General features: G+C 54.1%; 3 protein-coding genes across 5 annotated transcripts in view; 1 reads left to right on the top strand and 2 right to left on the bottom strand.

Moving 5' to 3' along the window:
* The window catches only part of SMG6 (SMG6 nonsense mediated mRNA decay factor), a gene marked incomplete at its 5' end in the record, with an annotated part of 104,496 nt that extends 88,525 nt beyond the window's left edge, over positions 1-15,971 (bottom strand). Inside the window, 8 exons of one of the 3 annotated variants that reach the window (XM_083875070.1) lie at positions 6,980-7,192; positions 7,764-7,874; positions 8,603-8,681; positions 9,290-9,396; positions 10,099-10,209; positions 10,917-11,109; positions 12,930-14,685; positions 15,889-15,971. In XM_083875070.1, the coding sequence (XP_083731196.1) occupies positions 6,980-7,192; positions 7,764-7,874; positions 8,603-8,681; positions 9,290-9,396; positions 10,099-10,209; positions 10,917-11,109; positions 12,930-14,680 (2,565 nt within the window). Of the gene's footprint in view, positions 1-6,979; positions 7,193-7,763; positions 7,875-8,602; positions 8,682-9,289; positions 9,397-10,098; positions 10,210-10,916; positions 11,110-12,929; positions 14,686-15,582; positions 15,680-15,888 lie in introns of those variants that run through there. The other 2 variants (XM_083875071.1, XM_083875069.1) reach the window with 2 other exon arrangements.
* Positions 15,972-16,320: 349 nt separating this feature from the next.
* SRR (serine racemase) lies at positions 16,321-17,869 on the top strand. Its single transcript, XM_083875073.1, has 5 exons — positions 16,321-16,563; positions 16,637-16,756; positions 16,847-16,921; positions 17,115-17,324; positions 17,586-17,869. The coding sequence occupies exons 1-5, from the start codon at positions 16,336-16,338 to the stop codon at positions 17,781-17,783; spliced, it is 831 nt and encodes a 276-aa protein (XP_083731199.1). The 5' UTR covers positions 16,321-16,335; the 3' UTR covers positions 17,784-17,869.
* A 91-nt stretch (positions 17,870-17,960) lies between these two features.
* TSR1 (TSR1 ribosome maturation factor) lies at positions 17,961-24,177 on the bottom strand (the record flags this gene model as incomplete). The annotated part of the gene is made up of 15 exons (XM_083875072.1): positions 17,961-18,563; positions 18,645-18,719; positions 18,828-18,968; positions 19,237-19,353; positions 19,705-19,837; positions 20,146-20,256; positions 20,477-20,639; positions 21,045-21,241; positions 21,528-21,706; positions 22,012-22,171; positions 22,434-22,861; positions 23,149-23,283; positions 23,365-23,581; positions 23,895-23,998; positions 24,072-24,177. 15 exons carry the CDS (start codon positions 24,175-24,177, stop codon positions 18,385-18,387), a joined length of 2,445 nt encoding a protein of 814 aa, XP_083731198.1. The 3' UTR covers positions 17,961-18,384.
* Between the last annotated feature and the right edge of the window lie 1,052 nt (positions 24,178-25,229).

The following is a 25,229-nucleotide window of genomic DNA, read 5'->3' as shown; positions in this document are numbered from 1 at the left end:
GGCCAACTTCAGACAGAGATCAAGGTTAGTCTAACAACAAAAAAAAAATCTCAAGAGAAATCAGTGTCTACAGCCTTCACCCTGCTCTGGGAAATCTCCCAACCCTGCTATTAAGATATTTTACTTCCTTTACCAGTACTGCCAATTCTGGCAGCGTTCTCATCTCAAGTGCAAACTCTCCCTCCCAACACCACTGTGCAGCACCAGGATCATCAGACCCACTGCTCTGAGAAAGGCCTCGTGTGCAGCAGCAGGAGGGGGTTTGGTTACACACAAATCCCTGCCTGATCAGCACCAGCAGGAGAGGAAATGAGGAAAGAGTGACTGACAGGGAAAGGCGGTTTCTGGATGATTGTACTTGGTTTTGGGGTATGAGAAACTTGTTGGAACATGAGGTCTCTCTCCCCTCATCACAGCCTCTCTGAGCACGGGGATAGAGCAGAGCCCCTCACAAAGGCACAACTCATTGATGTCCTTGTAGTGCTCCCACCTCTGATCCACCACACACATTAGCACCAGATGCCTGCTGCCAGAAGGAGAACAAGCCAGGATTTCTCTCATTCAGGCAACATGAGTCTCTGCCTTGTTCTTCACAGTTAAATAAAACCACCAACTAAAAAGAAGAAGGAGTGGGGGGGGAAAAATATCAACCCCAACTTCTGGAAACTGTTACAAATAGCTCAGTCTTCACTTTCTGGGTAGTGATAAAAGGTCAAGTTTTGCTGGAAAGTAACATTTGGGTTCTACATGACATGAGTGCACAGGCTGAATTGGGCTCTGGTGGAGCAGCACTGAGCATCCACGGAACATCACAACCCCAGGCAAAGGGGAACAGCATAGTCTGGTTGGATTGCTAACACAGGAATTGCAGCTGAGAAAGTTTTTATCAGGAATTTCAAGTGAAAACACAATTTATTAAAAAAACGAAGTGCAAGCAGAGATGGTGCACAACTGGCAGGCAAAAAAAGCCAGTGCTGAGCTGCATGGCTGAAAGTCACGTCTCAAACCCAGCAAGACCAGGAGTGTGGTTTTGGTGTTTAACCAGTTTCAACTGCAGCCTGGCACTCTTTTACTTCCTCTGCAAAGAAGTCTTCACAGTGCTGAGGGGAACAAACCAACCTCGCCACGCGAACCAAAACGGCTCGAGTAAAAATAAAGCCCCAAGGTGGTTTGGTGGCTGACGTCATATCAGGAGGCAGAGGGGTTGCAGGCAGGGGAAAGCACTCAGAAATACTTAGGCTGCCAACCAAGAAAGAGATTACAGAAAAGGAGGCAGGGCAGAGAATTAATGCAAGTCCAGCAGTAAAGAGGCTGACAAGCCTCTTTCACACGCCACCAGCTCCCCCGTGCTCAAAACAGTTTGTAAACTGTTTCCTAAACACAAAGGGAAAAAAAAACCCCAGACCTAGTCCTGACCTCCATGAATGAGTAACCAAACCCAACAGCTTCCTGCAAGCTGTTCAGAGGGGGTGAGGAAAATGAGGGCAGGACGGAGGGAACTCCACACTTCTCCCTCTCAAGTCTTGCTTTGGGCACAAAGATTAAGGATGCAACAGCTCTTGCTGTTCTTTCATGTGGGTGGTGGATAAAAGCCAGAAATAAGGGAAGGCAGCCCTTAGGTGACTGCTGGTGCCTGGCATTTCTACCCCAGAGAGCATCTCTGCTTCTTCTGGTGCTGCAGGGGAGGCTCAGCAGGGGCTGGCAGCTCTGCAGAGGTGTGGATCAGGAGCAGGCTGGGGGGGAAGCACTGCCATCCCCTGACAGCAAGGACAGCCCAGAACACAGCACACCACAGACAAGATCACATCCAACACTAGAGAGCATCTAACCATAGAGGGGACAAACTTCCTGACACAAGCCACCCTCCTGTGCTGACACTCTAAGAGCTTGTGTGTATTACACTGGCTCCTTCCATGAGAAAAACCCAAGGGGACACTCCCTCCCTTTGGGGACACACCTACACCACTGCTCTGGTGGGGCTCAGAGGTTTAACTGGTGTGGGAACTGCTCCAGCAGCAGTGCATAGGGCATGTCCAGGCACTGCTGGGCTACTGGGTCCCATTCTCTCTGCACTCTCTGCAGCAGCATTTAGTTTTGGGTGAAAAAAACCCTAAAAGCATGCAAGTGTCAGCACAGGACAGCATTTGCAGCCTGCAGGGTTACCTTTTTGGGGAGTCATGCCCCAGCAGTGGGGGGAAGGCAGCAAATCTGTGGTCTCACCCTGCCCATCTAAGCCACAGGCACAGCCCCTGCTGCCTGGGCTCATTTTCCAGATCACAGGCTCCTAAAATGGACCATTCTGAGGGCTTTGCTCACCTGACACCATGGAAGGATCAAATGAGAGAGCCCTGTAGGAGCCCTGTACTTCATCCTGCAAAGATTATTCATAGGAGTCTGCAAAGAAAAGATCAATCTTTCACTGTCCTGAGTGAAACCACCCAACCATGCTGGCAGTGAGGAGAAATGCTCCCACCAGCCTGGCAGGGATGCACCAAAAATAATGAGTTCCCCAAGCAGCCTCTCCTCCGTGCATCTGTACGGAAGAACAACCATCATTACAGCAATACATCATTTCCACTTCTGCCTGTCACTTACCTCTAGTCATGTGTAATGGAACAGAGTAACAAGGTGAGGGGAAGAGCTGAGAGTGGAGGGAGATGCTCTCAGAAACAGGGCTGTCTCTGGGGTATATTTGCATGAGCAAAGTTTGGCCATGCTCAGAGACACCCAGCTCACACCACAACAAGCCTCTGAACAAACCAGACACTCCCAGGGAGCAGATGCAGTGACATTAAGGCAACTCTAACTCTGAACAGGGGTCACTCTGTGTGTGACTGATCCAAGCAAAGGACAGGCTAAAGAAGCAGAATGGCCAGGAAACCCCCACCACAACTGCTACCAGTTTTTATCCCTCCAGATGCAAAGCCCGAGCTCCAGCAGATGAAAAACTGCATGGATTGAAACCAGGCAGGAGAAGGAGCCAGCCCAGTCACCCAAGTGGCTGCTGCCCAAGAGGAACACGTGCACAGAGCAGGAACAACAAACATCACCAAGGAAAAAAGGATGTGAAACATGCAGGAGCTGGCTGGAACAGGGACCCTTTTCACTAAGGACACATGGCCTCTGTTGAGGAAGCAGCTTGGGCAGCCCCAAGGTCCTGTCCATGCTCCTGGATGCACAGGAATTCCCAAAATTTCCTCGTGGTGGTATTTACTGCTCACTCATGGAAACCCTGGTGCAGTGTTCCACACTACCTGCTGATGAGAAGAAAGTCTCGGTAAAGAAATGGAAGTTAAAACCTGCTCTGAATTCCAGAACTAATGATTCCATCCCAATTTCTCTGCCACTGCAAAGGGGCTGATGCTCCATGGGCATCCAGCACCAGGCAAATCTAAAACCTCTATCCCTGACCAGCAGGCTGGAGGAAAATGGGAATGTTCCTGCAGCTGATGCACAGGGCTGTGACAGCAGATCTTGACTCTGGCCTCTGCTTTCCCAAGAGCTTTTCTGGTGGCCCTACCAAACTTCTGATGGTTCTACAAGACTGACCTCTCACAAAGAGGCTAAGAGACTTAATTCTTTAATGATGATGAAGTATTCAGACATCTGGAGAGAAGTATTATTCAATTACTGGCCTGCCAAGGGAAAACCTCTCTTCCCTAATCTTAGCTGCAGCAATCTTTATTAGTGCCTGCATGCTGCGTGGTAGCACAAGGAAGTGCCTGCTGCAGAGCACAGGCAGCAGGCAGCAGCAATTGTGAGAACCTTAACTCAGCATTTCCTGACAGGAGTGATTAAAATCTCAAACTCAGTGTAATATTAGCACTTTCTCAAGAGACTGACAGCCCGTTTGCCCTGTTTACTTTACCAATTCACAGCCTGCAGAGCAAACTGCTTGTGGTACTATCAGATTTAAAATGAATACAGACCCGTGGCAAATGAAACCAGCGACAGAGAAGAAATGGCAGAGGCTCAGCTCTTCAGCTCACCAACACGACTGCTCACTTGCTCAGCCTCCTTTTTCAGCATTTCTCATTGGAATTGCACATGAAGAGACCAGATATTGCCAGGTAAAGGATCAGCCTGGGCCCTCCTGTCCCTGCACACCCAGAAACATGCAACGTACAAGAGACCACAGAGAGCAGCCGTTCACAGAATGAAACCCCAAAAGGCTGTGGCCAAAACAGCCAAAACCCTGAGCATAAAACAGCCAAGCTGCAATTCAAACACCTCCTCAGCTCGCTCTGAAACTGTCCCTTGTCCTGTGTGCCAGCAGTGCCAAATCCAGTGACAGGGGAAGGGGCCAAACACAGATTTACACCCCTTGGTGTGCACAGGTGGTGTGTTCTTCCAGTTCTGCATCTTCCTAGGAAAGTAGATGGAGCAAACTGTAGAAGAGGCAGCTCTGCCAAGCCTCTACCTAAAAGCACAGTGCAAGGCAAACTGCCAGCCCCACATGCTTCCCTCAGCCCAGAAATGGCTGTGGTTTGAGCCGACCTTTTCACTCTTGCCATCCTACATTACTAACTCCAGACTGTGGGCTTCTGACCCTAAAATAAAGCAATTTGGGGGTCTTTGTATAGAGCTGCATAAGGGAAAATGACACGAGCCCTGAGCAGAGATGTGTAAGCATGTGCTGACAGGGACAGCACACACACCAGCAGGTCCTGGGAGAGCAATTGTGCAGCACCTCCCTGCAAAGTGTGTCACGTCACAGGACTGGCACCTCACCACCTGCACAGTGAAGAGAGCAGCTACTGAGGACAGAAAACATCCCCAATCGATCCCTTACCACCTGTAGAACAGCCAGCACCCCTAAAGTCAAACCACTGTGGCTGAGCTCCAAACAACAGCCTCTGGCTGAAGGGTGCAAGCAGACTCTGACCCACACCCTGCCCAGAATGCATCCAGGCCTGTTATATCTCTACTTGCAGTGTTAGATCTGCTGCTGGCATCTGAACTTGCCCTGAAAAATCCCCTTCTCTGGCCCAGAAACAGCTGCCATAAGGCTGATGCCTCTGCTACCTGCAGAGCACAGCCATCAGGGCCAACCCAGAACACAGCCTGCCTCTGCCTTTTCAAGGGCTAAAGCTGGCAAGGAAGGGACTGAGGAGGCAACGACACATTTAGCCTCATTTCCCCAAAATGACACACAAACGCTGGCACACGTCCCCTGGGAGCAGAGCTGTTCCCTTCCTGCCGGCCGGGGATGTGGGGCAGAGGTGCTGCAAGCACCAGGGCTGCTCCTGCTCCTGTCCCGGCCAGGCAGAGCCTTTCCGAGGCCAAACAGTGCCACACAGTGGCAACTCAGGGCTGCTCTCCAGCCGAGCAGCTCCAAAACACCCGGGGATGCTGCGAGGAACAGGCTGGGAGGCTACAGCTCCGATGAGGAAGGAGTCCAGAGCTTCCCAAAGAGCTGCTGTCTTTATCCAGCCCACGGTTTCACAGCTCAGGAGCTTTGGCAGCAACACAGATTTAAGTTTTCCTTTCCACGTGGTTATTTTGGGTGACATGGCCCCATAAGCAGTTGTGCCAACTGAAGTGCTGCCCCACAGCAGGCACAGGCAGCCTGAGAATAAATATCTTGGCTGCCAAAACCAACAGTGACCAAACCCAGGCCCTCAGCCCCCTTCTGCTGTTCTATTTCTGATGGTGTGGCTTCTCCATGATCAGAAAGCTCATACTTTTCAGAAGCCAATGTTTCAAACAGAAAGAAATCAAGACTAATGGTAAATATCATACAATGTGTACAAGATAGTGCCAGCAAGCTGCACTTCAGAGAGCACAGACCCCACAGGGGAAGCTCCAGCACAAAGTGCTGCACTACAAACACATCACTGCCTCCCACTCTGCCAGCTGCTACACTGCCTCCTGTGACAGCACTGCAAAAGAGAAATCCCCATCAGTGCCCCAAAAACACTGACAGCATCTCATGCCAAGCAGCTTCATCTATGATTGATGGAGAAGCTAAAGCTTGGCACATTCCTTTCAATGATGCTGAGGAAGCAAAAGTCCCCAGAAGAAAAGCTGAGGAGAGGGAAAACAACCAAGGGCAGGAACATCTGAAAAATGCTGCAGCAACGTGCCAGAGCTTATTTTTCAAAGCCCCAAGACTTCACCCCAGTTCCACCCAGCTGAAGTCACAAACTCGTTGCAAAAGCACAAATCCAAGAAGCTTTGGGCCCCACAGTGTGCAGGGAAGGTTTTCCCAGTTCTCCTAAACTCCCATCCTTAACAGCCATTTTAGGACAGGCAGCCCAGAGCTCCCTGGCAAGTTCTCTTGCAAGTCAAATGTGCCAGAGCAGTGCAAAGATTCCTGGAGGATGAGCTCCCAACCACCACTGCCTTTGCCCGCATTCCTGGGCCTGACAAACAGAGTTCACCCATGCTCCTCTTGCAAGGTACAGCTCAACAGGCTCACAGGAGACACTACCAGTTAATTATATTTTTAATTCTTGCAAAAGGCAGGTGCTGGTCGGGCCTCTCGGCAGAGTGAGCTATGCAAATGTAACACCTACACTGGAAATCGAAACCACGGTTTTCACATTCCCAGTGCAAACCTCCAGTCATCTGGCAATGGGACAAGTGACACACTTCCAGAACAAGCCTCAGAACTTCCAGGGTCACTGTTAGCCCTGGTTTCCAGCACCTGACCTCATTTCCCACCAGGAATCTCACCCCAGTTAGCACCCTCAGAGCAGAAGCATTTTACAGCATCTTCTGTTTGTGCCTCTCCCCTGTTCCACATCGGCCACACCAGCACCAGCGCTGCCAAGAAAGGGATGGTAACAACAACATGCCTTAAACACGAGAGGCACGAGGTCACCAGCTCCTCAGCCTGACCCAGGCACAACTCCCACAGGGGAAAGCCAAAACACTGGAAAATCTAGCAACAGGAAAGCAAAACAGATCCAGTGTCATTCCCCTGCATTCCAAACACATGAGGCCGAAGCCACCCGCCGCCTCCCGCGGTACTCACGTCGCTGGGGCTGAGGTTCCCAAGCCCGTTGTCCTGCTCGGAATCCCGGCCGGACTCGTGGCCATGGCAGGAACGAGGGTGGGAGGGATGGATCCAGATCTCCAGCCTGGTGGCATCATCTCCCACTTGTCGCAGGGTGGATTTCTTGCCCTTGCCCCGGCGGTTGGGGCTCACATCCAGCACCTGGTGTTTCCTCTGCTCCATCTGCTCGGACTGGGCACACAGGACACATTCAGATCACCCAGGGATCAAGGGTCAGGGGAAGTGTATCATTTCATGTACGTGGAAAAATTAGCCTTTCCCCCTGCTTCACAACCACAGTAACTCGTGGACAGGTCCAGAATTTGGTTCTGACTCTACAGGACAGTGCAGGTGAGCAGTTTTCAACTCTAACTACCCCAGAACAGGAAAAGCTGTGTCCAGTCCCAGGAATGTGTGGCAGCCCATGTGATTACTCCCTGGGGCACAAAGGCACTGTAGTCTCCCTTATCCATCCCCACAGGTGTGGGGCACCTATGGAACAAAGCAATGGTTGTGCTACATGGCAAGGCCATGCTGCAAACCATAGCAACTGACAGCCTTTGCTGAGCTCAGCTAAATCAGTTTGTGACCCAGAAACAAGAGATTCAGCTGCCTAAACCACCCCAAAACCTTCCTTCTGAAGGCTGTCTCTCTCATGAAATTTCTTAGAAGTAGGTAAGGGGTGTCTCCAAAAGCTACCATTCTCCCCATGCTCTCCAGCACAGGCAGGTGCAGCATCCCACAGCCCAGCTCCAAGGCTCACCTTGCGTTTTGTCTCCTCAAACAGACTCATGAGGCTCTCCTTGGCAGTGAGGATGGGGTTGCTGGCAGCCAGGCTGCGCATGTAGTAGTACACAGCATCCAGCTTCCTCCTCTGCAAAAAGCACAACAAAACAAAAACAAGTGGCTCAGAGCTGCCATTCCTTATGGGGCATTCAGTGACAGGTTCCCATGTGCTTCCCCTTCCCCCCATCCTCAATATTGCCTGGGAGACAGACACAGTGAGAAAGGTCCTTCCTAGCCACGAAGGAAAGGTGCTTCTGAACCCTGCAGTTCAGAACTGTTCTACTTTAAACCAGCATCTTCCAGTGTTGGGAACTGGCAGATCCCTGCCAGCCTCTGTGCCCCACATGATGCTTCCATTATCTGTTGCCCCATCTTTCCTGAAGTCAATTTTCCTGCATGGCTGGAGTAGCCAGCACAACTGAAACCCAGGCAAGTCACGTGTGAATGTTGCCTAGACCAGTGCCCAAAGGTTTCATGATAAGATAGCAAACAGATGGCTCAGAGCACAAAAATCTCATGCAAGAAGTGGGCTGTGCTTTCAACTTTAAACAATTACACTCTCAACAGCCCACAGAACAGTCCCCCAAAAAATCCCTGAGGGAGTAGCGTGTATCTGACAAAGCTGCTTGAAGCCACAGCAGCTGGAATCCACACAGCACATCCTGCCATTGGCTTTTTTTTTTTTTTTCTTTTAAGAAAATAGCCAAACCATCTGAGCATTGCCCTAAACAATGCCTTCCTCCACCAGATGGAATCTCCCAGCCATCCCAGAGGCTCTCCCTATGCCTGCACATCCTTGCATGAGGAGCATCTTACCGTGTAAATGGCCAGAAGTGCCAGCTGGTTGTACGGGCGGCCATTTTTGGGAGCAATTTGCTGAGCCTTCAGGTACCAGCTGGGAAAGGGAAAAAATAGAGAGAAATGGTTACTGAAAGGACATCAGGCTGCTTTCCTTATCCTCAAGGGTGCAGAACTTCCCCTGGAACCGGCATTTCTGCAGGGAACTGGCCCTTCCCACAAGTGCCCTCTGCCTGCAGGAGTGAGCACAGACAGTGAGTTGTGCCCATCCTGGGCAGGGATGGGACACTAAGCAAGAGAGGGCAGATCCAACTGCAGAAGGAAATACCCCTGGCTCACCCCACAGATGAGCAGGGAGCAACAAGTGCTGGAAGTTCTGAAGGAGTGAGAGCATACAGATACAAAAGCCAGTACAAGAGCGATTGGTGTAAACCCTCCCTGCTGCAGGATCAACACAGGACAACTTCCACCACCTCCATTTCTAGATGGAGGTTGACTAGATCTGGCAGCTTGCCCTCTGGAACAGAAAAAATCAGCTACACCTTTCAGCTTTACAGGACTGCGATACAACAGAGGAGTGGAAAGACGTTAAAAAGGAAGAGAAAAACTTCTTTGGCTAGAGGCAAGTTCAGGGATGAAAAGGCATCCATCCCTGGCATCCAGAGGCAGAGCTGTGCTGGAAGGACACAGCAGCTGAGTGCCTACCTGCGGGCCTTGCCGTAGTTCGCCGTGTCGTTCGCCTGTTCCCTGTACCGGCAAATGTCCCCCTGGCAGATCATGCACCTCTGGGCACTGATCAGGGCGTACTTCACCTGCAAAGGAGCAGCCATGGACCACCTGGGACACAGCCCTGACTCACCTGCAGACCCAGCAAGCCCACAGGGGTTGTACAGAGCCAGGAGGAGGTCAGTGAAACACTGAAGGTCTCACAAAAGGGCAGCAGAATGAAATGACAAAGTTCCATCGCGCTGGTTCAGGGTTTGTAGGGGCAAGCCAATCCCCTAAACACCTCCTCTCTGACACAATATCCCACCTCTCTCCAGAAGGGGGTTGTTCAGTCCATGACCAATTTGAGGACAGCTGTTAGATAAACACATCTCTCTGGGAATGGAGCTGGATTAAAATATCCTTTCCCAGCTGTCCCTTGCACCTGCACTCACAGCTCAGGGCAACACGTCAGGGAGGCAGCACAACTGCCAGCTTTCCCTCATTATTCTGGATTCCACAGGCAGAAAAAAAGACAGGTTCGACATCTCAGGAAAGGTTAGGGTGCCTTTGGACACTTGTTTCCTTTATCAGCTCTGGTCACAGAGCTGGTACAAAATAAGTTCTTTGCAAAGGAAGCTAAGAAATGTTACTGCACCGGAGTGCAGAGTTCTCCAGCAGCTGCGAAAAATTCCCTGCAAACAAACTGGCTCTGTCTGGAGTACAGCTGCCTGCCCCTGGGCAAGGACAGCACACTGAGTGCAGCACCTTGCACAGGATGAGAAGTCTCCAGGAGGAAGCCAACCTACCATTTTCCTGAGAGGTTTACTGCGGATGGCCATCCCATCCATGTAGTCCTCCAGTTTGAACTGGTAGGACACCTGCAGCTTCTGGAGGAGGCCGTCAAAAAAAGAGGAGCCCTGCAAAACACACACAAACACACTTGGATGTTATGATCCTTCTAATGACAAGTACAAAAATCACCACACCAGCCCTGCCACGTGCAAGAAAGGAGCTACATCGCCCTGAGGTTTGGGCTGTTTCTCTTCAGAACACAACAAGGAGCTTGGGGGATCTCCAGCCTCACAGGTTTATAAGACTGAGCCACAAAAAATCAGGACTAACTTGATTTAGTGCTTAAGGAGTCCTGCTTTGAGGAGGAGGGTGGACTAAAGGCCTCCAGCAGTTCCTTTTCTCACCTTAATTCTTTAAAACGCATCTTCTCAGGTCTGTCATTCTACCTGGTACAAAGACTAAACTGAGCTGCAGTTTTATAAAACGACTTCCAAGCAAGTTTGGTAAAGTTGGCACAAACACCTCCAGAGACGTTTCTGTTTAGCTCCACTTCAGGGCATTAATTTCATTTTAGCTTAAATCAATTTCTAATTAACACAAATACCCCAAAACAAACCTGGTTTAAGTTGTAACAGATGTCTACCTCGATCTACACCTGCCCCACTAAACCATAATGTGTCTGAGCATCCTCTTTGCATAAGAATGACCAAAGGTACATGGAGACATGAATAAGATCAAGATGACCAGCTGCCCCATTAGCCATCCGTTTCTAAAAACCAGTCAACCCCACCCAAAGCTTTAGTGGAAACTGAGGATGCTTCTCTCCTCTTACCTCATCTAGAAGCAAGAGCAGTTTGTTCCGAATTTCTTGGGCATTTTCCCCCTGAGGGTCCTTGAGGAGCTGCCGGAATTTCTCAATCACTTGGTAAAAAGCATTTTTCCACAGCAACTGGTCCACATTCTGCGTGTCAGAGAACTCGATATCCATCAGGATGCACCGTTCATAGAGCTGCAGCATCTCCACTCTACAGCAAAACACAGTCAGGGAGGGGTCAGTGCAACAGCAACTGCCCAGGAATATAGGGAACACTGCTGAACCACCTGCTGCTCACATCCAGCTGCCAGCAGCACTCAGGGCTTCCACACACATCCCCCAGGGACATGGGAGCTGCTGCAATCTAACACCCTTCCTGCTCCAAGAGGGTAAATCCAAAAGGAGCATCTCCCTTGTACAGGTGACTCAGAATGGATCAAGGCTTGGCAAAGAGCAAGGAGCAAGGCTACAGTTCTGCCAAGAGCAAGACACAAGTGTCTCCTGATCCAACACAGAGAACACACACGCTGCCAGGCTCTGCTCCTTCTGAGCACAAGGTCTGGGCCAGGAACCAGAACACAAAGAACCACAGGGCAACAGAGATCTTGTCTTTGAAATTATCCCCACTCCCCTTCCATCCAACCAAAATACAGAGACACTGACCCTGCTTCCTCAAAAATGAACGAGTTGGGATCAATGGAAATGAAGTCTCAGAGTCCCAAAAATCACATTCCCCTTGTCAGCTGCCTACAGCCCTGCCTGGATGCTGGAGCAGAATTCCTCCCCCAAATTTAATAAAATAGCTAGGAACAGAACTGAAACATGTGGGGCAAGTTAATGGTAAAAGGGATCCTCAGCTGTTCCTGCCTTACTTCTTTCAAGTCCTGCAGAAACAGTACGAGAGCGTGGATGGTAAAACCTGGAGCAAAGCCAGATGGTGATGCCTGGAAAAGCCTGACAGGATAAAAGAAGGATGCTGGTGGGTTCCTGCACAAGGCACAGAGCCAGGATGTACTGCCTGACACCGAGACAGCACAAACATCAAGGGAACTGGACATTTCTGCAGATGGATGTGAGGTAAGAGTCCCCACAGAGCCGGCAGCAGGCACTGGGACACAGGCAGGACAGAAGGGACACTGCCAACAAGGACATGGTCAACTGTGCCCACGTTCCCAGGGCAGGGTGGGCTTCCACAGGTCACAGCAGCACTCCAGTGTTTCCTCTCCCTCCATAAAACAGATCTGGGTGACCTCAGCACCTTGAGGAAGACCTGAAACCTCTAGTGCTGCTTCAATTGCAGACATATCCCACCCCGTGGTCTATAGAGCAAGTACCCAAAACACAAAACCAGCTCTGAAATGAGATCACTTGCTGGATTTGCTGCCAGTCAGCTCTGAAAATCAGCCTCCGCAGAAGCCCTGCAGACACACAGGTCACAAATAAACATGAAAGATGCCAAGTAGAAACTTGTTACAGCCATGTTAATCAATCCCCAGAGCAACTTCTCTCCTGACAGACTGGCATCACCATGCTACTCCCACTGGAGTGTCACCACACTGAGTGGCATCAAGAGCAAAATTACACAGGCACTGGAAAGGCACTGCCACTGACAACATCAGGAACACACAAAATGCCTTCTGAGCACACACTAAGGACAGGTAAGAAAGCAGAAGTCTGACAACAAACACTGAGACCACTGGAACTGAGAAACACCAGCTCCAGCAAGAGCCAGAAGAGCCAAAAATCTGCAGCAGGTGCTTGTCCTGTTCCTCAGAGTCCCTACAAGGCATTCACCAAGCACAAGAAGCCACGGCTCCCAGCCCAGGAAAGTGACATCCATCTTCACCCACAGTTTCCTTCCACCACCCACACACCACGGGCACACAACAAACAGACCCAGCACATCAAAAACCAGCAACCCAGTGCCACATCTCCCAGAGACTGAGACACAGAGATCCCCAAGGAGACACAGTTCTGCTGTATTTCACCCTGGAAATGAGTCACTCTCCCCTCCACAGCCCACCCACGAACCTCAGCTGGGCCATCTTCTCCAGCCCCTCCGGGCTGATACGGTCTCTGGACAGGAGGTTGCTGAGCTGCTGCTCCTGGTTCCCAGCCTCACGCAGGAGTTTGCTGAGCTCCTGCTGCTGCATGTTCCTCATCTGCTGCTCCATCTCGGGGCTCAGAGGAGTAGGGGGGAGTGGGCCACACAGGTACTGCCCTGCCTGGCCAGGATACCCGGGGTAATAGGCTCCTGGGTACACCCCGTTTGTTGGACCCATAGGATACTGCAGGGAATATCCACCGTAGGGATACTGGGGGCCTTGCCCGGAGGCACGAGGGTAATAATAGGGGTTGTCAGAGTTTTGGAATTTATAATAGGAGGGCTGGGCCTGGCGGGCTTCCCCCCAGGAGGTGGGGCTCACTTCATCATCCGTGTCTAGGAAGTGAAGCTGAGCAGTCTGGCTCTTCAGGGCGGGTTTTTGGTCCGGGTTGTTTGGGTCCCACAGGCGGCGGGCAGTGCCACCTCGGCCCCGGCTCCGGGGGCCTTTGCTGCCAGCCCCGCCCAGCAGGAGCCTGGGCCCGGGGTGGGTGGCTTCAGGGACACCCCCTGAGCTGGCAGACAGGTCCGTGTTGGCAGGCAGGAACAGAATCCCACGGCCCCTCCCTTGGGGCTCCCTGCTCTGGCTCCTTGCCTCTGAAACCTCCAAGGCCTTCAGGGACTTTTTTTTATCTGTATCTGCCAGGCTGACGTCCCTGCTCGTGGTCCTGCTGACAAATTTCACTCGAAAGGGTCCTTTGACATCCCTGCCATTGCTGCTCCATTCACTCTCACTCCTGGAAGCTCTGCCCTGCTCCGAATGCCGTCTCCTGTCCGAATTCCTGCCGGAGACGTACACCTCTGCCTCATCAATCCTGTCATCGTCCAACGAGTCGGTGGAGGACACAGAGAGCTGCTTCCTGGGACGTATCCTTTCCCTGGCACGCTCCTGCCTCCTCTCCACCCCATCCACGAGCAGGGCTCCGTCCGTGCTGTTGTTGCTGCCAGCTGAGCTGGTGCTGCAGGTGCGGTACCGGCTGCGCCGCTTGTCCGTGCGGGAATAGCGCTTGGTGGGGCCCGGCTTCCCCGGCAGCGCCTCGTCCCCCGTCCTCCTCACCCTGTCACCTCGCTCTGCTCGTCTCCCTTTATCCCCCCTGGAGGCTTTCACTGCTTCCCCTGCCTGGCTCCCCTCTCTGTCCTCCTTGCTCAGTTTAATTTTCCTGTTGTTGTCTTTTCCAGCACCTTTCTCAGTCTCCTCATCGCCCTCGACTTTCAGCTGCTCCATCCTCCCGGTGATTTCCTCGCTGGCAGACAACAGCAGGGAGGGTTCTTTAGCAGCAGAGTGCAGGCGTTTCCCAGGCTGGTAGATCTGCTGGTCCGGTTTCCTGGTTCTCCTGGGGGTCTTTGGACACCACTCATCCGCAATGGGCTGCTTGGATGAGTTTTCCTGGCTTTGCAGGCCGCCTTTGGTCTCTGTTTCTTCCTTTTCCTGTGAAGGACCATTTTGCTTAGGGCCATCGCTTTTGTCCCAGTCCTCCACAGCTGGGGCTGCCACTCCCACAGAGTCCTTGTCCCCAGCACTCTCCTCCTTGTCCTCCTCAGCTCTGCTCCTTTCCTTCTCCAAGGACTCCTGCTTTGAGGAGACAAGTTTGTTTCTCAGTCTGGAGAGGCCAGGCTTGTAAATCTCCTGGTCTGGGCGCCTGTTGTCTTTGCGGTGCCTTGGCTCCTTCACCTCCTTCATGTTTTCTGGGGAAAAACAGACAGAAAAAAATTATTCCCAAAGTAACTAAAAAATACCACGACAAATATTCAAGCCAAGGCAAAGAGCCTGCCGCCCTTAGGGCAGATCTAAAATCTATGTCAATATTTACAGGAAATCAGAGAATAAGAGTAGAAAATTAAAAAGTCTAACACAGCTGACCAAATCCTTGGTCTGATCCATTTACAAATCCCGTCCTGCAACAGGTTTTGCCTCAAAGCACCAACAAGGCACAGGCAAAGCACAACACGAGACTTGAGCACAAGGAGCAAGAGTGAAGTTGCATCACCACATGTTCAGCAGCAGCAGCCACCTGCCTGCTACTGGTGCAGGAGCTGCCATCCCCAGCACCCTCTGCTCTGCCACCAGACCGTCTGGTGCCAAACCCGCCTTTCCCCCTTGCTCACAATCCGGTAACGTTTCTCTCCTCCTCCTCTAACCGTATTTACAAAAAAAATCGTTACAGAGCCCAAGCCGGACCACGCACGGTTAAACGACCCACCAAAGCCGGGCTGCTCCTCGCTGCATTCCCTAAACTTTCTCCCTGCCGGTCCCGCGCACCGGCCGAAGCCCCGAACCTCCGCCGGTACCGGGGGCTCGGCCCGTAGAACCCCGAGGGGCCGGGACCGACCATCCCGGGGCAAAGCCCCTCCAGCCGCCGCCGCCCGCCCCGCAGCCTGCCCGTTCTCGGCGCGGCGCCGGCCGTGCGCTCCCACCCCGGACAGCCCGGTGCCGGTGCCGGCGGGGCGGCAGCTCTGCCCCAAGCCCTACCCCAGGCGCAGCCGGGCAGCGCGGCCACGGGGCCGTGCGCGCCCGCGGGCAGGTTCCTCTGCGAGGAAGGGACGGCCCAGCAGCGGATCGCGAGTGCCCCCGGCGCCCCTCACCTCGCCCGCCGCCGGCCGCGCGGGCCTGCGCCGCCACCATGTCCCGCAGCTCGGCGGCCGAGACGCGGACTCGCTCCAGTCCCTCCGCCATCTTGGCTGCGCCGGGGGCGGGCGGCTCCGACGGCGGCCGCGCAGGGACAAACCGCCGCCGCGGCCGCGCGCAGGCGCGCACGGGGCCGCGCACATGGCCGCGCACGGGACCGCGCACATGGCCGCGCACGGGGCCGCGCCGCCGCCGGGGCTGGGCGAGGTGCACGATGCGGAGCGGCGGCTGCGGGGCCGCATCCATCGCACCCCGCTGCTCACCTGCGCAGGGCTGGACCGCGTGGCCGGCAGGAGGCTGCTCTTCAAGTGCGAGCTCTTGCAGAAGACCGGATCCTTCAAGGTGCGCGGGGATGGCGGCACTGCAAAGCCCCGGGGCAAAGGTCGCGTTGTGCAAGAGGGAAACTCGCGTTCCGCCGATACCCACCAGCTCCTGCCGCCCTGCACGGTGCTGCCCAGGGCTGAGGGAATGGTGTGAGGACGTTCAGTCCCCTGCTCTCCCTGCAGATCCGCGGTGCCCTGAACGCGGTGAGGAGCCTCGTTGAGGAAAGCGAGCGCACGGGCCGGGAGCTGCCCCGCGCCGTGGTGACACACAGCAGCGGCAACCACGGGCAGGCACTCGCCTGTGCTGCTCAGGCAGAAGGTAACCTGTACCCCCGACCTCCAGCCCAGCTCTGAGAGGTAAATGCAGAGCTGGTTCCGTTGGAGAGGATGGACATCCCTCTCCTGAACTCATGCAGGAGCTGGGATAGGCAACGCATTGCCTGCTCCTGCTGTTCCAACTGGCTGCTGTGGCTTTTGGGCTGTTGGATTTACTTCCCCTCTCATCCCACAGGGATTCCTGCCTACATCGTGGTGCCCCGGACAGCCCCGCAGTGTAAGCAAGATGCCATTCGTGCCTATGGTGCCACAGTGGTGCCGTGTGACCCCACTGATAAGGTAAGGCACAGGGGACACTGGCCAGGGACACTGCCCAACCACAGTGAGAGGTGACTGCTCTGCTTTCCCTTAGTCCAGAGCTGAGACAGCATCCACTGTTGTCCAGGAGACAGGAGGAGTTCTGGTGCACCCCAACCAGGAGCCAGCAGTGATCGCAGGGCAAGGCACCATCGCCCTGGAGGTGCTGGAGCAGGTGAGGGAAATGCAGAGCCCAGCCCTGCAGGGGCACAGCAAAAAGGGGGACACAAAGTGTCAGAAGCCCTCACCCTTCCTTTCTGCACAGGCACCCCACATAAATGCAGTGGTGGTTCCTGTTGGAGGCGGAGGAATGGTTGCAGGAATAGCAGTCGCCATCAAGGTAGGCAACAGCTCATCCAGGAACCTCCCTGTGGGAAGGGCAGGGCTCTCAAGGCAGGCAGCAGTTTTTAACTTTAGAAAGATGCTGCAGTGAAAGTTGGTGGGTGCCTGGGGCCTGCATGGTCCCCTGCACACACAGAAACAGGACAAGCACATACTGGTGTCACCCAAGTGCCTCCTCCTGCTCTCCTCAGGCTCTGAGGCCAGATGTGAAGGTGTTTGCTGCTGAGCCAAGCAATGTGGATGACTGTTACCAGTCCAAGGTCCGAGGGGAGCTGACCCCCAACCTCCACCCCCGGGACACCATCGCAGACGCAGTAAAAACCAGCATCGGACCCAACACGTGGCCCATCATCAGGGATTTGGTTGATGATGTCCTGACAGTGTCAGAGGAAGAAATCAAGGTAAAGGCTCCCAGCTCCTTTCTCACGGTAGCTGCCAGCAGGCAGCTGCCTCCATTCCTGCCCTGGCCCTCTGCTCTCACCCCAACACACTCCCAGAGCAGCACAAGCCCCCTGTGCACCACTGCAGCTGTGACACCCACGCTGTCTCCAGCTGGAAAGGGCTGTTGGGAGCTCTGCCCTCCCTTCCCAGAGTGCTGCAGGGATGCCCTGGAGCAGCCTGTGCTGGCTGCTGGGCTGACAGCTGCTGCCCTGTCCCGACAGCGAGCCACGTGGCTGGTGTGGGAAAGGATGAAGCTGCTGATTGAGCCAACAGCAGGCGTGGGACTGGCGGCCGTGTTCTCGGAGCAGTTCCAGGCAGTCCCCTGGGACGTGCAGAATGTTTGCATCGTGCTGTGTGGGGGAAATGTGGACCTGAGATCCCTGACCTGGCTCACAGACCTCTCTGGGAAAGCAGAATGAGGATGAAGCGATGGTACAAGGAATGAAAACTTTGCTCTGAATTTGTGCAGTGGTTTGTGCACTACTAAAAACAGATCAAGTCCAAACGTTTGGGAGTTTTTGTGAAGGGATAAGGGAAGCTGGCATTGGTCTCTGTGGGGAGCCTGAAAACAAAGCACTGCCTGTTCTCCCCTCCCCAGCTGCCTTACTCTGGCCCAGGCCTCCAGAGAGCTGCACTCAGTCACCCTCCCCAGCTGCTACTTGGCTCTTCTTTCTCAGCATCACAGGAACTGCCAGCAAACCCCTTCACACAGCAAAATCCCCACACACCCCACGTGGCAGGGCATGAGGGACTGAAACAATCCCAGTGGGCCAGGGGGGTCAGTTCAAGGGGTGCACATGGCCTCCTGGCCACCACCACAACAGAGGCACTTAGGCATTTTTGACATTTTCCATTAAAATAAATAGCTATAGCTGGTACCTGAGCAGCAGCTGGCGACGCAGCTGCCCCTGTACAGACCCCAGCAGTAACACGTCCAAGGCATCAGTGCTGTCCTCACAGTGCACGGGCCAAGAACAGCATCCAGGGAGCCAAGGCACAAACTCCAGCCATGCTGGAGATTCATTCCATTTCCATCTCCCGCTCTGGCAGTGTGCTCTCACTCCTCACCCACGGCACAGGCTCCGGGACATGAGGGTCATAAGTCCATTTGGGAAAAACACGCTTGTAGAGGTTCAGCAGCACCGTGTCCTGGGACTTCAGCTGCCCATCAAAGTGGCACTTCATGTGGCCATGGGTCCCTAGGCAGGGGGCAGAAGAGGCCATTAGCAGTCTCTCACACCGTGCCAGCAACACAGAGATAAACACCAAATCAAACCTACCTAATGGCTCCTTGATGTGCCCTCTGCGTCCCCACTTTGTCCTCAGCTCCACAGGCTTGAACCACATCACATCCTCTGGAGATGGAAACACAAAATGCAGGTAAGGAACAGGCTGTGCTGCACCAACATAACCACAGGGACAGAACTTCCAGAACCCCTTTTCCCAGCAGGGACCAGCTGTACCTCTGTTGAAGAACATATATCGCACGACAGCCGTCTTGGTGAAGATCTTGAAGGGGTGGCCACTGAGCACCAGGCGCTTGATGACGATCCTGTCGGGGTCCACGGAGAGCAGGGAGCCCGTGGCAATGAGGTCATGCATTCCTGCCAGGCATAGTGACCAATGAACCAGGGCAGGAGCCTCCATCACCCCTTCCCCACCACAAACCCCCTCCCTAAAGAGCTGCAGGCCCAGAGCAACCCCAGAGCAGGGACAGACAAGTGACCAGCAGGGGATGGAGATGAGCTCATCTTAAACAGCAGGAAGGGGACAGCTTTTTCAAGTCATACTTTCTGGAGAGATGCACTTGTAAGCAGGATATGGGGACAGTTTGTTTCCCAGACATCATCTCCTCAGCATTTATAAACTCACCATTACTTCTCTGTTTGAAAAGCAGCACTGAGGCAGGAGGGAAAGTGATGGGAGCATAAACAGTCACCACCAGGGCAGCATCTGGGCGCAGGAAACGCTCCAGCTTGTGCTTATCAGCTAGAACAGAACAGCAGTGATCGAGTTCAGGCCAAGAGCAGTCCTCAGAGCTGTGGGAAATCCCAGAGCTCATTCTTCCCTGTTCAACAAACACCCCCCTCCTCTGCTGGCACTGAGTATCTGGGAGGGAAGGTGATCCTCTGGCATGGAACCTTGCCTGCATCAGTGAACTGCTTTTCCCAAGCCATTCTACTCCCCATGATTTAGTGCCTGCCCTGGAAGCCTCAGAGCCTAGGAGTGAATCTTCACAAGAATCCTTCAGCCAGGTTCAGACACCACGGCTAAGACATCACAGGCTTCCTGCTCCAGAATTCCCAACCCCACTCCTGCTGTAGCCAGTCCCTGACAAACCTGAGGTGTGCTGGGAGAACAAGGGGGATGCTCGGAAGCGCCTGAACCCGCAGTGGAAGATCAGCTCCTCCTTGGCCCTCACTGGCTCGCTGTTGCCTGGATGCCGACGCACCAGGAAGTTCAACACGGACATCTGGAAGAGGCAGCACACTGAGGGGCTGCTGGAAGGACATGGTGGGCAGCAGAAAGCAACAGGACATTGCAGCAGAGATGAATGGCCTCGAAAATGGGGTCCCAAAAGGTCACTGGTAACCACTGCCAGGCTCAGACACTTTATCCTAAATCCCCACAGCAGTTTCTGTGTGCTCTGACCTGCTCTGAAACAGGAGCAATGTGGGGAGATTTCAGCCCAATCCTCTGCAGCCAGACCCTCCCCAAGCCATGCAGCCTGAAGGAACAAGGAGTTGCACATCCCTCCAAGGTATTATCCCTTTTGTTCACCTTTTGTTCATGGGGAAGCAGAGAGAACAGAACCAGGGGTTTCCCTTCCTTGAAGCTCTCCATCACTGAGACAGGGACATTGCAGACATGAAGTGTGACATACCAGCCCACCTGCCAAGACAGGAGCAGTTGTGAACACTTCTCTCAACAAAAAAAAAAAAAAAAAAAGTGCCAGAAGGTGTGCCTGGATTAGGGAGGGAATTCAGAAGAAAACTGTCTGAACTTAGAGCTTCATGCCAAGAACCAGTTGGCTGAAAGGTCCATCCTGATAAATCACTCCTTTTGGGAGCAAATGAACACAGTAGGGAAGGGATCAGCAAAAGGGAATTACCGAAGCTCCTTCAGCCTCTTCCTTCTCTATTTGCTTGAAGAGGTTCTTTCTGGTTCGGGAGAAGTCCTGGAACTGGAAGATCCTGGCATAATCCCTTGGAAGATTCTCTTTGGGGTCCCAAGGAGAAGTTCGGAAGCTTTTCAGCCCCCTGTACTTCTGGAACCTTGAGAACAGAGAGCAGGAAAGACAAATTATTTCACCAATTGAGGTGAATCCCATCCTTCACCACCACCTGTGGTCTGCAGGGTCTCATACCTTCAGACAGGGCAAAGGGAACAAAGCAAACATTAGCAGGAAAGATCTTGGTCCAAAGAGAACTAAATCCAGCAGCCAAATCCCCAAACAACCTGTCCTTGCCCAGGGCCATCCTCCTTCCTCTCCCAGGTCAGCACCCAGCTCTCCCTGCCAACTAATGCCTGCTCTGGAAGCCTCAGAGCCAAAAAGAGTCTTCACAATAGTCCTTCAGCCAGGTTCAGACACCACGGCTAAGACATCACAGGCTTCCTCACCCAATTAAACACAAAGGCACCTTCCAGCTCTTCTCCCAGCAGAGCATCCCATTCCTTACCTGACTCTGGCGGGCACATCCCGTGGCGTGTCCACCTCATCTGGAAACATCTCATCCATTCTCTCCTGTTTGTATCTCTCCAGCATCTGTTCATCCTCCTCCATCTTCTCGTCGTACTGGTCGTCCCGCAGGCACTCGGACACGGTCATGGTCTCACTCTCCTCCTCCCCAGCTTCCTCCTCACTGCTCTCCCCCTCCTGGCACAGGGCAGCACAGAGCCTGTGAGCACACAGAGCTGTGCATGCAGCACTGGCACCCTGGGTGTGCTCACACTGTGGGATTTGGGACCCCAGCCCATCATTTTGGGGTCTAACAGGCCAAAGAAGCAATGTGATACATGAGGGGATTTAACAGAGGAAATCCAGGCAAGTCCTGGCTCTGTGTCATGCCCTTGCATAGACAAAGCAAGTTGGAAGGACAGAATTTTCCTAGAACATGCAATAATGGCCTGGAGATCACCTGTACTATCAGCTCTTGGAGTACCTGAGAAACTGCTTCTTCCATCAGATCATCATCCATGTCATCATCTTCATCATCATCATCATCATCATCATCATCATCTTTCTCACTGCCTTCTTCTCCATCATCCACAATCCAGGCAGCCTGGTACTTGGATGTGCCTTTGGGGACCTTCACCACCCTCCTGTTTGCCTTCAGAGAATCTGTGGGATTCCCACCAGTGGTTAATACATGAACAGTTCTCCTTCCCCTCAGCAACATTTATACTAGGACAGCCAAAACCAGATCTAGATTAGCATTGATATTTTTCCAGCATAGAATTTGTCAGGACAGCCAAAATCTGCTAACTTGCCAGGCAAACCACACAGCCTGCTGGCCACCTGATGGGACTGGGGATGGCTTCCATCCCAACTAAGATGTTTCTTCACAGTCACTCTGGTGACAGAAGTTTCTAACATCCCTCCTAAGAGGAACAAGGAAAAGATACAGAACTATTGCTTCTGCTCACCCTCTGCTTCCTGCAGTTCTTCTTCAGTGGGCCACGTCTGCTCCCCTTCCATGGGATCAGGAACCACTTCTGACTGCAGAGACTCCTGCTTGCTTGGATCTGCCTTCATCAGGACCTTGACATCTTCCTCCATCTCATCAGCACCGTTTGCAGAGTCATCCTGAAGGGCAAGAGCAGAGTTCCTAGATCTGAACGCATCTAACTGAAGCTTGCAATCAGTCTCAGGTGAAACTCCCTTCATGATGCCATGACATAACTTTCATTACACACTGCAGGCACGGAACCTCAGCCCAGCAGCAGAACACAGATAAAACTTCCCCTTTCCCCTCTCCTCACCCACATACCCCCAGCTGCATTTTCCCCACTGAAAGTTTAGAAACCTTGTGTTCTAAGAGGACTGGCCAAGCTCTCACCCCACACACCTGAACCTCCATGTCCTGACTCCTCTTCTGTCCTTTAACCACCCGTGGGTTCAAGGAGAGCGGGTCAGGGGGAGCATCCACCTGGCTGAGCTGGAAGTCCCCGTGCCCCACAATGTGCACCAGGCTGTTCACATTGAGGGTCTGTCCCCTGACAAAGCCAGACACCTTCAGGGTCCCAACCAGGTCACTGTCCTGGCTGGGCACAAACTCAGCAGCACGGGCGAGCAGGTGAGAGCGGCGGTCCCGGAAAGCCAAGTGCCTCTGCTTCTGGGAGCTCAGGTGCCTCAGGAGCAGCGAGGATTCCTGCTCTGTGTTCAGTGGGAAGAGCTTGGCCTCAGGAAAACGCTTCTCAATGGATTTGGAGAGTTTCTTCCTGGCATCTATCCTCTTCTTAGGGGGCAGGTCAGTGCCTCCCGGGATAGCCAGAGCTGCCGAGCAGAGAACAGAGCTCAGGGTCAGATCCTAAACTTTTTGATGTCCTTTCCACCAAACACAGGCAAATACTTGGATGTCAGCAGCCCAAATGGCCAGATTTGCACCACAAGGTACAAAGGGAGTTTCAGCAGTGCCCAACAGGACAAGGAGCAATGGCCATAAACTGAAATCCACCTCAACATAACAAAAAAAATTCTTCTCACTGAAAGTGGCAAAGCCCTGAAAGCTAATTACCATGACAATAAATCTCCAATCCCCAGAAACCCCAAACATTTCTCACCATAACTGGGGAGCCCCTGTGCAAAGAGGCAGGAGAGGCAGTGATCCCCAGCACTGTCCCAGCCATCCACAGGGTCCAGGAGGAACAGCAGGGAGTCAGCAACCTTGGCAAGGTCTAAGACAGCGTGAAGATCCCCTGCACCCAAAACACCTCCATTAGTGGGGCTGCCAGAGGTACCAGAACCAAGAACCCAACCCGACAGCAGCGCCTCCTCACCTGCCGGGGCTGTGACAAAGCGCCAGCGCTGCTTGAGCCGGGGGCAGAGGAGGGCAAAGCCACCAGCTGTGCCCTCATCTGCACGGACAACAACCGAGTCCTGGCTCTGCAGCAGGTGCAGGGAGTCGTGGGCCGCAGCCCTGCTGTGCAGCAGCACCACAACCACGAGGTGCGGGGGCCCGTCCCTGCTGCCGAGGCTGCGCTTCTCGGCCAACACCTGCGGGCACAAAGGCGCAGCGTGAACGGCAACCCAAACCCGGCTCCTCTCCCGCCCCGGATCAAGGCCAGATCCCCCCACACCGCAACCCGAACACGCTCCAGCAATGCTCCAATGCCGTTTAACCCAAATCCAACCGGCCCTGGTACCCGCTGGTTTCCCCTGCAAAACCCAAATCGGTTCGGTGTCATCGCCCACGTCGAAACCCCCCTGGCCCCAATTCGAGCCCCCTCCGGCAGAGACTCGAACCGATCCGTTTCCCGCTCCCCCGCAACAACCGGCCCGGCCGCGCCCGGTTTCCCCGGTGCCTCACCGCCTCCTTGCGCTGCCGGCGGAGCTGCAGCGCCTGATGCCGCCGGTCCACCCTGTTCAGGTCGCGGAGCCGCCGGCGGGGCTGGGCCTTGACGGGGACGCGGCCTGGGGAGGGGGAGAGAAGGGTCAGGCTGGCCGAGGGAGGTGGGGAACCCGCGGGGAGCCCGTCCCGCCTCACCTCCAGCGCGGCGCTGCGAGGACCCGCTGTGCTTGCCGCCCTTGTGCGCCTTGTTCTGCTGCTTGAGCGGCCCGGGCCGGTGCGCGCCCGCCGCCGCCATCACCATGCTGCCGCCTCGCTGCCACCGCCTCGGCGCGGCCGCCGTGCGTCACTTCCGGCGCGACGGGGACTGGCGGGACAGCCCCCTGGGCAGAGAAAGGGAGGGAACGGAACCGGGACCGACCCCCGGGACCGACCCCCAGGAAAGGAACACCGGGACGGGGAGGAAAGAGCAGCGAGGTTGGTGGCCATAGCGCCGCTGGGCAATGAGAGGCGGGAGGCAGAGCCGTTCGTTCAGCGTTTTATTGGTTGGTTCTTTGTACAGATATTTACACAGAGAGGGGAACAGGGCTCGGCCGCGCTCCGGGAAGGCGCCTGAGGGATGAAGCAGTTGGGAAAAGGCCCTGCTGAGCCTCTGGCATCGTGCCCGGGCGCCAGGGCAGGACGGCGCTGCCCCCTCCGCAAAGCCTGATGGAGTGGAAACATTCCTACCGTGCCCCGGTCTGTTACCGCGGTGACCTCGGTCTTGCCAATCATTATCCAGCCAGGAATGTCCGTTCCTAGGCAGAGGCCTCAGCCCCGACGGGACATCACCCCAGACAACGCGGCAGAGCCCCTGCCCCGGGATCACTCCATCCCTTAGGGGGGGGCAGCTCTCTGCTGGTTTCAGGAAGCATCAGAGCCGCGGCGCCCCAGAAACGCGCGGGTGAGCAGCGAGGTTAAACATTCACAGGGGTGTTGCAATAGCCAGTAAAGCTGAAGCAACCCGAGGGAGAGGCGGGGCAGCTGCATGGGAAGGGAAAAGCAGGTTCTGACAGGTTCCTGCTGCCTCTGAACTTGAGGCATCTTCCCACCTCCTCCTCCTGAGAGGAAATCGGCATGACAGCAGCAACGTGGGGTTGTCAGCTGTGAATGGTCTTTAGGGATCCTTTTCTACCCCTAAATGCAGACTGGCTGTTTAAACCTTTGAAACTCTAAATATGAGCACGTACTACCTGAGAGGAAGGAAGAGACAAAACTGAAGAGACTGGTGACAGAGAAACACTGCAGTGATTAAGTCTCTCTAAACAGGAATCCACTGGCTGTGGAACAGCAGGAGAGTCTCCCCCAAAGGCTGTC

Source organism: Zosterops lateralis, assembly GCF_965231275.1.
Source record: "Zosterops lateralis genome assembly, chromosome: 19".
Classification (NCBI taxonomy): Eukaryota; Metazoa; Chordata; class Aves; order Passeriformes; family Zosteropidae; genus Zosterops; species Zosterops lateralis.
This window is presented reverse-complemented; position numbering and strand designations above follow the sequence as displayed.

What these genes read in the sequence shown, in the direction of transcription:
- SRR (XM_083875073.1), top strand. Translation starts at nt 16,336, where the DNA reads ATGGACATCCCTCTCCTGAACTCATGCAGGAGCTGGGATAGGCAACGC. An exon ending in CCCTGGAGGTGCTGGAGCAG is followed by an intron (nt 16,757 to 16,846) that starts GTGAGGGAAATG and finishes CTTTCTGCACAG; the next exon opens with GCACCCCACATAAATGCAGT. An exon ending in GAATAGCAGTCGCCATCAAG is followed by an intron (nt 16,922 to 17,114) that starts GTAGGCAACAGC and finishes TGCTCTCCTCAG; the next exon opens with GCTCTGAGGCCAGATGTGAA.